This window comes from Echeneis naucrates, chromosome 6 (assembly GCF_900963305.1).
Source record: "Echeneis naucrates chromosome 6, fEcheNa1.1, whole genome shotgun sequence".
NCBI lineage: Eukaryota > Metazoa > Chordata > Actinopteri > Carangiformes > Echeneidae > Echeneis > Echeneis naucrates.
The window spans coordinates 20550686-20567420 of record NC_042516.1 but is presented as its reverse complement, the minus strand read 5'-3'; the positions used below and the strand labels follow the sequence as shown (position 1 = coordinate 20567420).

The window sequence follows — 16735 nt, the reverse complement described above, 5'->3', positions numbered from 1 at the left end:
GAGGCCGTCTTGCCCCCTTGTTTAACCACAGGCGCGTACACAGTAATACACACAGGCACACCGATGGACTCATGTCTATTTCCTTGGTGAGGAGATGCAGACACGCACAGAAAACGTCCTTTTCTCCTGAATCAAAACTTGATTGGACCTGTGATTCCATTAACTCCACCCCAAGGAAATAAATATAAGACCAGAATCAACTTGGATTTGAGTGTCAGAGCTTTTCACATTCAAGATGACTTGTGGGAATTATTTTATCATTCACTGGGAGTATTATATATCAAACATTTGTGGACTTTTTCCTGCTTGGAGGCCGTGGACAGGCTTGCAGACAGGTTATTGTTCTGCCATGGATAAACACCAGAATCCTGATATGAGGAGATCAATAATATGTATGTATTGGTATTGGACTGGATTAATTTTCTTGCTGTGTTATGTTTGAGTGCCCTAAGTTCAGCTCTGCTCCTTTCCACAGCCTTGAGGATTTTTCTTTTGCCTGTGTGAATTTGAAACAGGAATTCTTTCATTTATTTGCTTTAGAATGGGCTGTCACAGCTGTTTCAACCAGAAAAGTGGGCTAAAAGTGTATTCCTCATAGCAGCAGGGAAGTAAGAGCAGGGCAGGTCGCAAATTCACACACTTTCATCCACCTGGGAGCTGTTCAGTATCATCAGTGTCACTGTGTTTTATTGACAGACCACTTGCACCAGTCACTGAGGTCAGTCTGTGTGCGAGGGCACTGTCTGAGTGAAATGAGAAAGGGAAAGATACGGCTGGTGCAGGGAGAGATAAAGCTCGGCAGCTGCTCTTATGTGCGCGCACACACAACATAAACACACACTGTCTGTCTAGTCTGACTCCTCCTCGTTGCCCCACCCTCCCCTCGTCTGTGCTCCCGCCCCCCTCTCTCCCTCTTCAGCAGTAGGTACATGTGCAGTGAGCGACAGCTAGGAAAGCAGTTCAGGGCACGAGCCAAAGGCGCACACACCCACCAGCAAAGAGCAAGACTGCATTATTCAACGGATCCTCTTCTCTACGCTCCTCTGGGGTACGGCACGCACACACACACACACACACACACACACACTAACAGCAACTTACACACACTCAAACAAGACGATAACTTCCAGAAAGATCCTGTACAATCAGTCTTTCAGCAAGCTGCAGTCTAGAGGTTCTCACACCAGCGAGGTAAGGTTCAGAGAGTTTACACCGATCTGTGTCTGCCTCTGAGACTTTCTGTTGGTCACGCTGACAAACACTGCTTGTTTAACCTGTTCAGTCAGCTTAAAGCCATTTTTAATTTGACAAGGTCTGTTGTGGGATAAGTTTGTAACTTGTAACTTTTTTAATGGCTGCTGTTACTGAATAGTGGAGTGTCAGATGGCACATTTTGGAGCTTAAATGGATGCTTCATTTATTCAAAGTTAGTCCTGAGTGTACTTGTGAGTGTATGGGTTTGCTCCTGTGGGCGTGTGCACCCATCATGTGCATGCCTGTGTGTGCCTTCCCACCCACATGGGCGTTGCAAGTCCTTGTGAGCAATTTTGGTAATGGGCGGTGAGGGGGATGGATGGCAAAGTTTGGTACATCCACCCACTCCTGAACCGAACTGGAGGAGGCCTTCCTGCCATTCTCTGGAAAAAAAGGGCTGTTTGGTTGTGAATGGAACATCTACTGAGGAATAAAATGGCTCTTTATTCGAGAATTTAGCTACAGGTGTGATCAATGTGCTCATAAAAATATTAATTTTGTCCAAGAGATTTTCATATTTTCTGTGTAGAGCTCTCTTTTGGAGAAGGAAAAACGTTCAGGAATTTATAGCTTATGGTTTTTAATAAAAGCTCTGACAATGGAGAAATCTCTTTATCTTTAATTTTATGCTCCTTTATTCATTTCACTGTTAATACACACTGAAGTAGCCGCAGAATGGATGCATGTCCTTATTTGGGGAATCCTGCTGTATTTTATTTATTTATTTTTTTATATATATTATGAGTCATCACTTTGGTATGAAACTGGTGCTAGAATGAGATGGTTTTATGGTTTGTAGCCCTCATAACAAAAACTGGGATTTTATTTCTTCTTCTGCTCCTGGTTGCACTTGTGCATTCGAAAAGCAATTATACAAATTTGTAATACATATGCTTGGTGTTTCCTTGGCCAACTGAAGGTGGAGGCTGGTGTTTGTTAGGAAACATGTTTGCTCAGGAGTGAGCTGCATGGGGTGGCTGAACTACTCCTACAACAATTTATTGGAGCGAGAGGAGACAATAAAAAAAGCGTGTTATGACAGTGTGCTCCACTTTTCAGTGAAAACACCAGTTTGAGTAAAGGATGTTATCAGGAGCGATAAAACAGGTGAGAGTCAAGAAAATGAATAACAGTGGTATTGTGTCCAAATGATCTGAAGTCCTGGGGATAAAAAAAAGAAGCAAAGCAAGCGAATTACATTTCTGTGACTTAGCTCTCCGTCTGAAAATCACTCTGCACTTCACACGCTGCAAATACAAAAAGATATGGTTATTAAAACAAGTTTTCTCGGATGGGCTCACTGACTGGGAAATGGATCCTGGAATATATTATCATGCAGGGGAGGCGGGCTGCCCAGACACGGATCGGGGTTTTTCAAGGCTGCAACGTTTCTTCATTTTTAACTTCATTAAAGTTTAATATGTCATGCAACCAGTTCTTTGTTGTGCAGCGTTACCAGGGATGAAAGCTGTAGAAACAATGCAGAGTTTCACTATAGAGGCCATAGTTTTCATTAACTCTTCTCACCCTCCTCCACAGCCAGTGACTCATCACCTCTGCACCTCTTGCTGAGCCATTATTGCCATGGAAACCCCGAGCCAGAAACGCACCAGCCGTGGTCACACCAGCACCACCCTCTCGCCGGCCCGCATCACCAGGCTGCAGGAGAAGGAGGACCTGTGCAACCTCAATGACCGCCTGGCTGTGTACATCGACAAGGTGCGTTCCCTGGAGTCGGAGAATGCCGGACTGCGGCTGCGCATTTCCGAGTCTGAGTCGTTGATCAGCCGTGACCTTTCGGGCATGAAGGCGGCCTATGAGACGGAGCTTGCCGACGCCCGAAAGACCCTGGACCAGGTGGCCAAGGAGCGAGCGCGCCTCCAGTTGGAGTTGGGCAAGATCAGGGAGGAGCACAAGGAGCTCAAGGCCAGGTAGGGGCGCAGAGGGGTGGAACTTGAATGGGAGAGGTTATGATGCAACTGCAGTGTCGTGAAATGAGTGCAGCAACACAAACAGTACATGCTGTCACATTTACTGAAAATAATTTAATATAACTAACAGCAACATGTTATTACTTTCCCCTTAAGTTTTACTTTTTCAATGTTTCGGAATAAAATGTTGTGGGCCGAATCACTCAGTCGTTATCATCCATAAAAGTATTGCAGCATTGATGAGATAACATTAATCTGACCAAGTATAGTAACACTATGATTTGCTCTCCTTGATGTAGCACATTAGCTGCTGCAGGTTTGCTGCTGTATTGGTGTCCTTTTTTTTTTTTTTTTTTTATTTATTTATTTTTTAAATTAGCATATTTCATTGAGCTCCACAGCCATCAGCATTTCAGTTTCATAAAGAGTCTGTATTTATTTGGATGTAAATGTTGTTCCAAAACATCTCACAGCCGTAGATAAGGCAGCTCAGCCTAATGTATTCGTCTGAATGCTGTAATTTTACCCCGTGTGCTGTTGCACCTACAGGTCACACCTGTTGTTGGAGTTGGTATGGACTGTAGTGGTGTAACACCCTATTTTTCTAGCAGGAATGTGGTCTGGAGTGTGAAGCCATACCCATCATTAGTACTGTAGTTGACATTCCTGGAGGTTAAACCTGTATGACTCATCATGTCAAGAAGAGCGAGGTCACTTTAAGCCTCTGGGGCTCTTGGAAATGGCACACCTCCAACCAAATAGACACCAATGTATGCCAGTCTCGTTAGTCACAGTGTGCGACCCTGCTGTGTAATGCTCACACTCCACAGACAGATGTGAAGTAGTCACATCTATAGTCTGTTGTACTTCTGGTGGAAACTGTGAGACTATTGTGCCCAGTTGGTGCAAATCACAGAAGACTCAGATGCATGAAATAAAACAATCCAGCCTTACATCTCAGTGCTGCTCAGCTTGTCGGCACAGTTTTCTGAACCAAAGTACTCACCTGGACATTTGAGCAGTCGTCGGAATGGCTGGTCTAAGATGTATAAGATTATGATTTAATAGCATTCAATTATTTTCTTGCTTATCCTTATTGACAGATATCATTGCGGTTATATTTAAATGTCAGCTCAGATTTCAGCTACATAGGTGAGTCTGCATATCATTGACATCATGGAACTCAGCCAGCGGCAGCAGGATTGTGTCAGTGTCTTGGCAAGCTGCACTTCTAGCCTCAGAGGTCTGAGAAAGTGTTACTATAAATAAAGTATTTGTATACTACCCCACTGCATTTATGCACATGTTATGTACACAGATTACCTGTTTAGAAATAGATGTACTTGTTATATGCTTTAAAAAAAAAAGAAAGAAACTGGATTTCCTCATGCCATAATATCACTTTTAAAAAATGGGTGTATGTGTGTTGGAGCCAGTGTGGTGGGGAGTGCATTTCTTCAATTTTTTCTTTTCACTATGTTGACGTTGACGCTGGACTGTGAAGCACATGAACTCATTGGGAGGGGGTCACGGCTGCTGCCAGTGGAAAGATAAACAAAAATGAGAGACGCCTAAAGGAAATGTCCCTTTAATGTGGCTCCCTTGTACTCTGGAACCTAATGTTTAGTTGTTGACCTTCAAAATATTAAGCTCCTCAATCCGTAGTCTGTAAATTTGCACTAGCTGTAGGTGGGAGCGGATGTTGACTTTGTTGTGTGCTGTGGATAAAAGGATCCCTGCATGTGTTGAGAGAACACTATCACCAAATTTGACTTCCCTTTCCTGCATATATACTGCTTCCCATTTTCCTGCGACATGTCTAGAGAAGCGGCAACAGCTCCCGCAGCAATATTATTCTCCAAAGGAAGTAGGTCTTTTGACGCATGTGTGGTCAGAGTCGGCTTTATCTGTTTGGTGTTTTGTTGCCATGGAGCTCTGGGAGTCTTGGCTCAGCAGGCGGGGTGGTGACTCAGAGGTTTTTAATGGCCTCTGGAATGGGCTGACTGTGGACTCACTGTAACGGGAAGTAAGGTTTATTAATACACATTGATGAGCTGAGAATGTGGCGATAGCAACAGACGGCGGGGGGGGGGCAACAGACGTCTCACAATATGGTGACACTTTGGTGATGTCCTTGGTTATTCTTCCCAGGTTTGACAGAACACACAACAGGTGAAGTAATCAATGCAGCGCAGTTGACCGGACACAACTGTTTTGCCCAAAGGCATGACACTGTCTCTCTCCACAGACATGTCTTTGTGTGCATAGCTACTACATGGAGCACATGCTCCCCCTCCTGAGGCAATCCTTCAAACTGCCGGCCCAGAATGCCAAATACTTTCCCTAAAGCACAATTTAACTTGTAAATAATTTAAAACTGTAGAGTAAAAAACAGAAGCTGGCAACAAAAAAAAAACAGGTGTGGGAGGAATTTAGCACTGTAAAAGGAGGTCTGAGAGCTCCAAGTTTAGGAAGAAAAACAGGTCAAAGACAAAATATGAGCCCCCGAGCTGCTCCTGGACCTGCAGATCCATTATCACAGGTTTTCAAAGGCAAGTTAAGTCGTCTCTCCTGCATTTCTGAAATGGTGCTCCTGTGTGGTGTCTCATGACCTCCAGCGGTGCTGCTGGCTAGGACTCATTATCTATTGTGGGAGAGCTGGCTCATTACAGTCTGGCATGATTGTTCCTTAATGCTCCATCCAAACAATGTGTAGTGTTGTCATGGGAGTCTCTTCCTACACATGCATTGGTGTACTTTATCAACCTCTTTGTGAACTATATCAATGTTCTTGCAATACGCACAGATGTCTGCATTCCCACTGCGCACACACTGCCCAAATTTTACACACCTTTTGTTTTCTGTTTTATGGACATTGTAAATTAAAAAAAAACAACTTCTGGCTTCTGTCTGATAAAGATCAGACAGAAACGGTTAAAGAGTAAACAGCCAAGCCCCTTTCTGTTCAAAACTACTTTGATTACATAAAAGCAGGGATTTACATGAGCTCAGTCTGCCCCACCTGTCGGCACGGTGTGGTTCAGGGTGTGGCACCAGCTCTCAGACAACTTCCGCCTGTCTATTGGAAACATTATGAAGAAGTGAATAAAATTAGTGGCAGACAAAACACAGCAGAACATGTTTCATGTGGAGGTGGACTGGACAGACTCTGGTATTGTATCGGGGGACTGATATATAATTTTGAGGCTGACTTTCAAGCCGGCATTATCAGCTATCAAAGCACCCAGCAGGAAATGCACTTATCATTGAACACATTCCCATTTCCTTGATTAGTAGAATTTCCTTTTTACCATTTGTTTTCAGCATGCATGGCTGTTTTGGCAGTTTAATACTTTTCTGTGATCATCCTCAGCCCCTTTTTGGTTTTTGCCCTCAAAGGCTTTAAAAAGTTCTCCAACCTTTTAGTTATCATCTGGAGACTTAATTTGACTCAAACGTGTTTTCTTGTCCTCTCAGAGCTGCACAATAGACACTGCCATGTACAGTCAAAGAAAAGGTGTCACGCACTAGGCAACGTGTACAGTGTGATAAACAAAGTGTAACATTTAGCTAATCTAGGTTCTGTGAGGGGAAAATGGGTAAATAGAAAGTACAGTGCGTGATGGAGGGATAGTAACAGTATGTGTCACAGGTAGTGGTGTAGTATTAGTCATAGCCAGAGCAGCAGTGAGTAAAGTTCCTGTATTTGAACTGGGGAAATTTAAAATGTGTCTCTAAGGTAACAGATTATACATTAGTGCTGTTACTGGGCAAGTTCTGGATCACAGGAGGATTTATTCAAGCTGCTCTTGTCAAGTTTGTTGAGATAAAATGTTTATGTTTTAAGTCCTTTCCTAAAATGGACAGGAGCAGGTCTGCCCTCCACTTCTGATCATGCAGTTAGGCTGTTGAAAAGCCTGTCTTTCAATGGCTGCTGGAATCTGCCCATCATCATACATCATTTTTTGTTTAGTTTTTTTCTTATGTAACCAGGGAAGTTCCTATCACTGCAGGGAAAGCTGAGTAGGTTCACTTTTGAATCTCAGACTGACTCAGGACTGCTGTTCTAATGAATGAGAAACCAGAGGGAGGCTCATAACGAAATAATGAGCAGTGAAAAGAAATAGTCAAAGCCAAGGTACCTGACTGTCTATCTCTCTCTTCTTTCATTTTATACACTGTGTGTATTAATAAGATTTTTTTTCTAATATTGTTAGTTATAGTAATTATTTATAGAATATTTCTTTGTTTGGCCCATAAAATGCCGGACAATGATGAGCAGTCAGCCTTCAAACTGTACAAACTAGAAATGGAGAATATTTGGTGTCATTCTGAGACAGGAGGTAAATGGTTGGTTATCAGAATAGCTGCAGATTAATTGTCTTTGAATTTATTGTCTGAGTTCTAAGAAATAATTAGAAAAAAGTAATCACAGCAGGTACAGTATGCCTGAGTAGCTTCAGATAAGTGTGGCACATTATAAGACCCAGCATCCTCCTGCCAACATTTAAGAGATTGATTATACAGACTTTGGAAAGAATTAATGAATGTAACAAGCTGTTATTAGGTCAGTGTAATTAGTGGGGTGAAAAATGAAGCCTGCAGTGATGCTCTGATCTCGTTTTATCATTGTTTAGCATTCAGAAATATTCACTTTGACAGTCGTATCTCATGTTTACACAAATGCATTGTAACGCACGCTGACCATTCATATTTAACTGTTCTCACTGATACCGTGTCACCAGCCTTGTTGTAGGAAAAACAAATATCCCAGCTGCATTATCCATCCTCCCTTATCGACTTTTTTTTTTTTTTTTTTTTAAGTCAGACATTTCACTTGACAGGAAAAACAAAGGTAGAGCTAATTAAATTAGCAATGGCTTCATTCCATATAAATGTGCCAGTGAGTTATGATGTGAGCCATTACACACACAATGCCAGAAGCCTTATTAATGGTGACTTCTCCTGCTAAAACATGCCAAACTAAACTTGAATATTTCTGCATCATGACCGCTGCTGTCGGACGCCGGAAACAGTCAGCAGACCACCGGCAGCAGCACATTTTATCATGCTGCTGTACAGCTTTCTCATGCAGTTTGATCACATCCTCCTCTCTGTTCTCCTGACTGCCTCGAGGGGAAACCCTGTGTTCCCCTACGATGATCTCAGCTTGTATTATGTGACAGCAGACAATTGTCTGTCACACTGAGTCATGTGAGGGCAGATAAGAGCTCAGAGAAGAGCCGCTGATTTCTGGGTGTCACCCGGGAGTGATGTAAATCTGATCGCACAGCTCTCTCCAAGTGTCATAACATTACAGGCAACCTTTCACACCAAATAATAATTTTTAAAAATATAGTTGAGTGGTTTGCATATGCAAATGATGATAAATTTAGATTTGAATAATCTCAAAGGGGTACATGAATAATTTTTTCCTACCTTCCTACAACATTTTTCTTTAAAATGATTTGAGACCTTGAGATCAGAAAACTTTGACCCAGCGTTATCATATTTAAATGTACAAATCACAAGAACTAGAAATTGTTAAAAAATTAAAGATCATGTCTTTGAATCCATTTTCATTGAACAACAGTCCAAAATGCCAAGAAATCAAATTTTGTTGATTTAAAACTACCAGACTTGCAACAAATTTTCTGTCATTGATGATTCTTTAATTAATCGATTGAATTAATAAAGTTTCTCTCTCAATCAGATTCACAGTTTTATCTTACAGAATTCTTCTCTCATCTTCTTCCTCTGATACAGTTGACTCATTATGTGGAGACATTAAAGGAAAATGGTTTGGTTAATGGTGTGTGACCGTCTATTCACAGCAGCAGCGGCAGAGTTACAGTACGGTTTAAAGTAAATGCCGCCATCTTCAAACAGAGTGAATGTCTGGTCAGGTCTGTTGGGCATTTGTTCCCTCGGCCTTTAACAGAATACTCTGCGATGGAAAACAGATGGACAGGCTCTTAAATGAGCTGGATGGCTGCTGTGTACAGCCGTCTCTGTTGGCTTTATTGGTGTGTAAGTAATGAGAGAGTTGGTCTTGGACTTCAGCGGAACCGAACCTGGTACAAAACAGAGGTTTGGCAGGAGGTGTGTGTGTGTGTGTGTGTGTGTGTGTGTGTGTGTGTGTGTGTGTGTGTGTGTGTGTGTGTGTGTGTGTGTGTGTGTGTGTGTGTGTGTGTGTGTGTGTGTGTGTGTGTGTGTGTGTGTGTGTGTGTGTGTGTGTGTGTGTGTGTGTGTGTGTGTGTGTGTGTGTGTGTGTGTGTGTGTGTGTGTGTGTGTGCGTGCGCGTTGGAGTGGAGTCTATAGAATTAGTTTCCATAGTCCTTCCAGATCCAGCCAAACCCACAATGAGTCACTTGCACATGGATAGGCTAAATCACTCTAAGATGGAGGAGCTGTATTCCTCCCTCTCTCCCTCGCTCTCTGTCTTTCTTTGCTTGCTCACTCGCTCACTCCCCCTCCCTGAAGACCTCTCCCATTGGCTAGTGGGCAAGGTGGGTGCGCTGTAGCCCCAACCATCTGGTTGGTTATATAACAATTGTTCCCTTCCAAGAGCTACAAAAGCTCATTTACTCTGAAATAAATGAGTTTGATGGGATGTTTGCAGCTTTACTGTATAATCTAAACAGGGCACTGAGTTTGTGCGGGACTGCTTTCAACTTTCAATCTGAAACGCTTCAGATGTTCTGCATTAACTGTTGCTTTTGTTTGTTAAAACTGAGGAAATGTGATGGAGGGCCAAGTTTTTGCATCCTGATGTGATCCCTCGTCAGTTTCTGTGCTTTGGTTGTGAGTTTGCTGATTAGTCATTTCTAACTTTTAACTTTCTTTATCAGCATTTTCACACTCTTGCTGTTTTACTGGAGTAAAATTGTGCTTAAAACGCACAACTGAATCCCACATACACATATATGCACACACACTTCTGGCTCAGCGAGAATTTGGAAACTATTTTGTGTGTGGTTTTTTTTTTTTTTTTTTTTAAACTTGTTGCCAGTTGGGTGTGGTTTGCACTGGAGAACCGCACACGAAGTACCAGAGTGGAGACAATCACAGGAAAGCTGAGGAATCTCAATGCAGCGTAATTTTCACTGCGTAAACTGTCAAAATGCAAAAAAAAAAAAAATCATGTTTTCTCTGGGCGTGTGAAGTTTGAACAGAGTCCTGTTATTGTTTTATCTGCCGTGCATTCATCAGTGAGCTCTCCTCTGTTTCCTGTGTGCCTGTGTCTGATGCCAGTCAGTTTTGGCTTCTCGTGACTTTGCCAAATGATCAGGCATCAGGCTTGTCCCACAACCACAGCTTGGTTACAGTTCAAGAATCAAATCCCTTTTTTCCTTCATTGGCTAGAACATGTCAAAGAATGCTGACCAGAACCAGTTTCATAAATTGTGGTTTTTGTTTTTTTGTTTTTTTTTTTTAACTTAACGTCTTTTCCCAGAGTCTTTATGCTGTGCTTCACCGCTGAGGCTGGAACACACTCTATTGTTGCACGAGGACGATGGAGATGCTCTTTTTTAGTTAATCTAAATGAGAATTAAACATTTTGATACAAATGGAGACACAGCTTCAGTCAAAATAATGTGAATCACCAACTTGAATAAAATTCAAGTGTGCACAGCTTCACTTCTATATGGAGCTAGATAGTCTTGTGAAGTGTTCATACAGTTGAGTTGAACCCATTTTTAAGTTTTATTTTGAAGTTCAACCTGTTTGCATCAAAAGGAGCACGAGAGGTAATTTGTTTTCAATTGTTCGTTGGATTTCACACACATTTGTCAGGTTTTATATGAATTTTTTAAGATAACAAACGGGGTGTTCAGAGTTGGCAGAGTGGCCATTAACATGAAAAGCCCTGTAGTGATTTATCCCCAACATTTGTCGTCTTCGCTCCTGTGTCTAGGTGTTGTCTTGATTATTTAACGACGCTGTAAAAAGCAGAATGAAAGAGTGAATGTGTGTCCTGTTGCTGCTTTTTTGTCATCACAGATAATAAGCTAACACAAAAAATAGACAGGCTGAGTCTGACTCACTCTGATGAATCATCAGCTAATCATGCGGGGAGGAACAAGGGCTGTCTCATATGCCTTTTACAGTCTGTATCCACACGTACACACACTTACACTTTCAACCGGCATTATCAGCGGGTGGGACATCATTCCCTCTTTACCTTTTGCGTGGCGCTGTGGTTGAAGAAGTGCATTTCACAAATGTAATTTATTTTTATTTTTTTTTTTTTGCAGCTTTTGAAAGGGACAGTCTGCATATAATTCTCTTCAGTTTACACAGTTTGTTTTGGTGACAGCTCAAACAAAAGGACGAGTTTGACATGAGCTCATTGTGCGTTGTCTCTGTCTCCTTCTCTCTCTGTGGTCCTCTCTCCAGAAGTCAGTTCCCTGAAACCCTGAAATAAGCCATGTCCCGCTTTAAAACTGGAAACAGTAAGAACTCTGTTTCCCTCTGCCACATGTGGACGTGCGCGATTGGCTTCTGGCGAAGACTGCGTTGTTGTTGGCCGTTGCCGATTTATCTCACACACACAATCCTTCTGATTGTGTCCTTCGTTCCACAGTTGATGCAGGATGCAATCATGTGACGTGTCCGTAAAGTTTCTTTTGCTGCCTATTTTGTTAAAGTTAGCTCAGCACGTTGGAAAAAGCAGTGTGGGCCTGAGCTAGCAGGTCAGAACGGCTTCTGTGTCGCTGTTCGACTGTCCCAACCACACAGCTCTGTGTGCACCAACTCTTGTCTAATACACATGGATGTTTAATTCGTGTGCACTTACTTGGATTTAAATCTCTATAAACCAATGATTTGTTCTTAAATCATTAATGTGGTCCAAAAACTAATAGACAAACCAATTTTAGAGTCAGACAGTTTAAGTGAAATAACACCAGTCTCTCATTTCTCTTTACTTTCTCTTTATATGAAAATTAATTATAGCCAACATGTCTAATTACTGATTGTACTTTTTTCATTCTTGACTAATTGTGGTTATTTTATTTAACATTTTTTTTTGTTTGTAACCCTGTTAGAAAAATACAACTGTTGTCAGACTCACACTGGGATGTTAAAATTGCTTTACTGATAGAGGTGTTGTGCTTCTTAATCATGCTGTTTGCCAGTTGGGTTAACCGGTTTACTCAAACAATCCACCCTTTCAGTCTTGCTCATGAAGCTGTTAAACATTCATTGGTACTAAAGAAGACATTTGATGACATTGCATCAAAAATTTTCAAAGAAAAAACTGTAGAATAATCATTGGGTGTTTTATTATAATGGCCGACTGAAAAAACCTTATATTGTACTCCAGCGTGCCTCCTTTGTGCCAGTTCTGTATTTGGGCTCGTGTTGTTTACTAAAACCTCCATTATTTAACAACCTTCCTCTTAGTCACCTTTCCCCTGCAGCGTTCTTCACATAAAACTGCTTTGTGAACTAAACATAGTGGAGATGGAAAAAGGAAAGGTGGGCTATAATTGGAGGGAACATTTTAGATATTCCATAGGGAATTTGGGAGAACCCCCTTTTTCCTCTCCTCTGTGTTTGAACAGTGAGTCATCGGGAAACCCCACCCACACGTGCCAACATATGGTTGCCAGATTGTGTGTGTGTGTGTGTTTGTGGGGTGTGTGTTTATATAGCAACATACCATATGGATCAATGAACACTTAGTCTGGACGTCAGAGGAATTCCTTGGGTCGTGCTACAGGAAACAAACGGGGTGATGAATTGTTAGTAATGATAGCTGCACCTCACAGGGAGGCGGTGATTTTAAACACACTGGCAGGGAAAACATCAGAGGGTGAAATGAATGAGAATACATCCCCTCCCCTCCCTCCTCTGCTCTCCCACAACTTCAACAGATGTGCCCATGTGCAAAGTGCCGAAGCCCATTCTGCTGCAGGGGAGCTGCTCTGTTGTGAGCACTACAAGGCTGCAGCTGAAGTGGGCAGCTCCCTCGTGCATGTAGGTGTCTCAATCCCTCGCAGCTACTTTGTTTTTCCGCACAACAGCCGTAAACAGGAATGTTAGTTTTTTTTTTTGTTTTTTTTTTTTTCAATCAGTGGTAATAATTAATGCTTGCTTGTGGCTTGTTTTAAAGGTCAGTTTATACAAATTCCATAAAAAAAGAGGAGGAAAAAAAAAACATCTCCTGGGAAATCCATAAAATAAAATATCTCTTGTGGAAACTAGTCACAAATAAAAACAATTTTTATTTGGGGGTTCGAAATATCTATTCCATTTCTGCTGCCATCCAATGATTCTCTAGTCTCTTTCCAGAAATATTGTTAGATAGCATCTACTTGTCAGAATTATTGTTGACAGTAAGGCCTGTGAATTATGGAGACACTGCTGAAAATACATCTTCCTATTCACTTTCAGTCATTTTTACAGTGTTGTAGATACCACAGATCTAACTATGTGGGGAAATAACGCACCTCAAGAGGTAAGAATGAATTTTATTGCATCCTTTTAAAGTTGAGTGCAAGATGGGAAAATCAGTGTAGACAAATTTGCCGTTGCAGGGATCGGACAGTCAAGCCGTATGGGATGTTTTTATGTTTGCGAGTCTGATAAAGTAACCACGAAAACTGTTTTGCACACAGTTTTATCTGTGAGGAACCTGTAGTTATTTTAGTAACCAAGCGAGAAAGTACTGCAGCTGCTAAATCTGCTATAAAATGACTCTATGTATGTTCCAGATTTGTACTTCTTTTTCTTTTCGTTAGTTGCAGAACCAGACTATCTTCTTGATCAGCATTGCCAAGGTCTCATAAAGCCGTCCACCAGCCGTGTGGTTGCAGTAATTCGTCCGTCATATTGTGAAGAAATTATGGGTTAGAATCTCCTTCCAGGAGCTAGGGAAAAAAAGCACATTGTTTCAGCTTCGAGGTGTTTTGAAAATCTCCACAGAAAAACCTATTCCATTGCGTCCGCAGCATGGTGGAAAATGGCATCCTAGTAGGCCTCATGACAAGGCCTTGGTTTCCATGACAACAGCATAGCAAAACAGGGAGGGGGGAGGGGGGCTTTTTTCTCTCTTTCACTCCATGAGGCGGGGTTCGTTTCTTGTTACTTGGATGGACAAAGATAGCTGTGAGTCATCCTTTAGGCCGGGAGCCGAGCCAACACATTCCTCCTCCTCCTCCTCGGATTTCTCGTCTCTATTATTCCCCCTCTTTTTCTTTCTCTTTTTGTCTCGTTCTTTTCGCATTTCCATTTCACACTCCCCCACTAGCCTACCCTCTCCCTCTCCCCCATCTCACACTGGCTCTGTCCAATAGCTCCCATTTTGTCTGTGCTTCAAAACGTCATTTATTCTATATTTGTTCTGTAAGAAAATGCCTTAAAAAAAAGCTTTGATGTTGCATCCGAAGACGCGAGAATGACGATACAAAAGCGTTATTTTTCAGTAATATTTACTTTCAACAGAACAGACATTATCTGTGCGAAGGAAGAAGGCAAGACAAGTGGTCTATGTAAAAGAAAGAAGCTTGCCAAAATTTCTCTTTTTCCGTTTTATTTCCTCCTCTCTGTGCAGAATATAAAAACATGCAGCGCTGCCCTTTTGGCACAAACATCTCTCTCAGTTTACAAGCCTAGAAAAGACTCTGCTGCCTTGTTTTACTTGCAACAGATTCCCCTTATCATGATAAAACAGACCGGTAGCTTTTTTTTTTTTTTCCCCCTCTCTCTCCCTCTTTAAGTAATTTCTCAAATGTAATCTTCGTTTCTTGGCTCCTCTCTTTGGTTCAGTCATTGTCAGAAGCACATTTGTTCTTGGGCTGGCTGTGTTTTGTGTTAAAAGTGTTAATAAAACTGCAGCGCGGCTGAACACGTGTCATGAGCACAGACTGAGAGACTTCTATGCTTCAGTGGAATGGAAAATAAACAGAATCAGGGAATGTTTATGATGAAGGCTTCTAATTACATAATTCAGGCTGGATTATATAAACAGGTAGTCCCAAGCAGAGGACACATCATGCACTGATTATGTAAATTGTATATAGGAACAGATATGTACAGACACATCGATGGCGTACACACACATTTAGTGCACAGGTGCACATCATGTTCGCGGTGGTATGTGCAGTCAGTACTCCCCCACACAGAGAAAAATGAACACACACAAGATTCTCCGATGTCCCTGCATTTCCTTCCACACACTCTTTGAAGTCAACATCCAGGAGCATTCTGGAGGCGCCAGAAGCAAAGAGAGCAAGTTAAAGAAAGAGAACAGACCAGTCCATCACACCAGTGTGAGCTGACCTGAACTCCTATTGCTGCAGCCACTGGCTATTGTGATGTTTTTATTGTCTTTATCCACATTTATAGCTCCAGAGCACAAATACGTTTTAATTAATGGGCTAATGTTTAATCAATTTTTGCTGACAGGCTAGGAAAGGATGTTGTATTCCAGGAACCATTTAGGCTGAACTAATCACAACAAATAATTCTGTTCTCATTGGATTCAAATCAGACCCACTTCCTTTGAAAGTCAATCACTTCCAGTTATCTTAATGAAATCCCCCTTTTTTTTCTTTTTTTTTTTTTTTTGTCTATGTGATCCAGATGTGTGTGTGTGTGTGTGTGTGTGTGTGTGTGATATATGGTTTCTTGTATTCTGCTGTGCTGGTCTCCTCACAGCATGAATAGCACCTACTCACGACTGGCACAATATTTGGTGTCATCACAACCTTGACTAAATGACTAAATGTATTTTGGAGGTGTCAAATGCACCAGAAAGACATGGAGATGCATCAACAGTCACTAAAATTGAAAACGCATACAAATCGCATAATTTGTATTTTATTTAAATTTTTTTTTTGCACTCCACCACTTAGATCCAGACGTAAATGTCTCATCGCGCATTGGATGAATTGCTCTGAAATTTCAGATGCTAACTTCTCTTGTGTCACCAAGAGGCCAACTTTTGTTCTTTGGGCTAGAATTTAAAAAAAATAAAAATAAAAAAAAGGGGATGGTAATCCTTCCTCCTTCATTTATTTTAGGGTTTAGATAATGTCAGTTATCTCCAAGAACCATTTCTGGTTTCTTCTATTCTGCATTATAGAGAAAATGATGAAATGATTAGTTGATAGTAAATAATTTTCCAGGAGGAGTCATAACCTTTAGCTTATTTACCTAATACCATCATCAGGTCCAAAATTTTAAGTTGTCAGACACATCGAATTATAAAAGATTTGAGACATTCCCACCATCCTCAGCTTTACTTTGTGTTTTGTGCTAATTAGCAAATGTTAGCCTGCTAACAAGATAGGATGGTGAACAAGGTAATCTTTAAACCCTCCATGGCAGCATTATGAGCATGTTGTTTGTATGTAGCTCAGAGCAGCACTGTGTCAACAGTACAGTCTGACAGACAGTCTGACCTCAGCTGCAGACTGATTTTTTTTTTTTTTTTTTTTCCTTCATCATAGAGTTAAGGCGTCTGCTCCCTGCAAGGTGTAATTGGTGCATCTCATGGGGGCCACTCGTAATGACCATCAGAAGTATCTATTAAAACCATT

At 41.5% G+C, this 16735-nt stretch overlaps 1 protein-coding gene across 2 annotated transcripts in view; it reads left to right on the top strand.

The window, feature by feature from the left end:
* The first annotated feature begins 919 nt into the window (after positions 1-919).
* The window catches only part of lmna (lamin A), a 26768-nt gene continuing 10952 nt past the window's right edge, over positions 920-16735 (top strand). Inside the window, exons 1-2 of one of the 2 annotated variants that reach the window (XM_029504847.1) lie at positions 920-1048; positions 2794-3185. In XM_029504847.1, the coding sequence (XP_029360707.1) occupies positions 2839-3185 (347 nt within the window). In that variant the 5' untranslated portion in view covers positions 920-1048; positions 2794-2838. The other variant, XM_029504848.1, reaches the window with a different exon arrangement.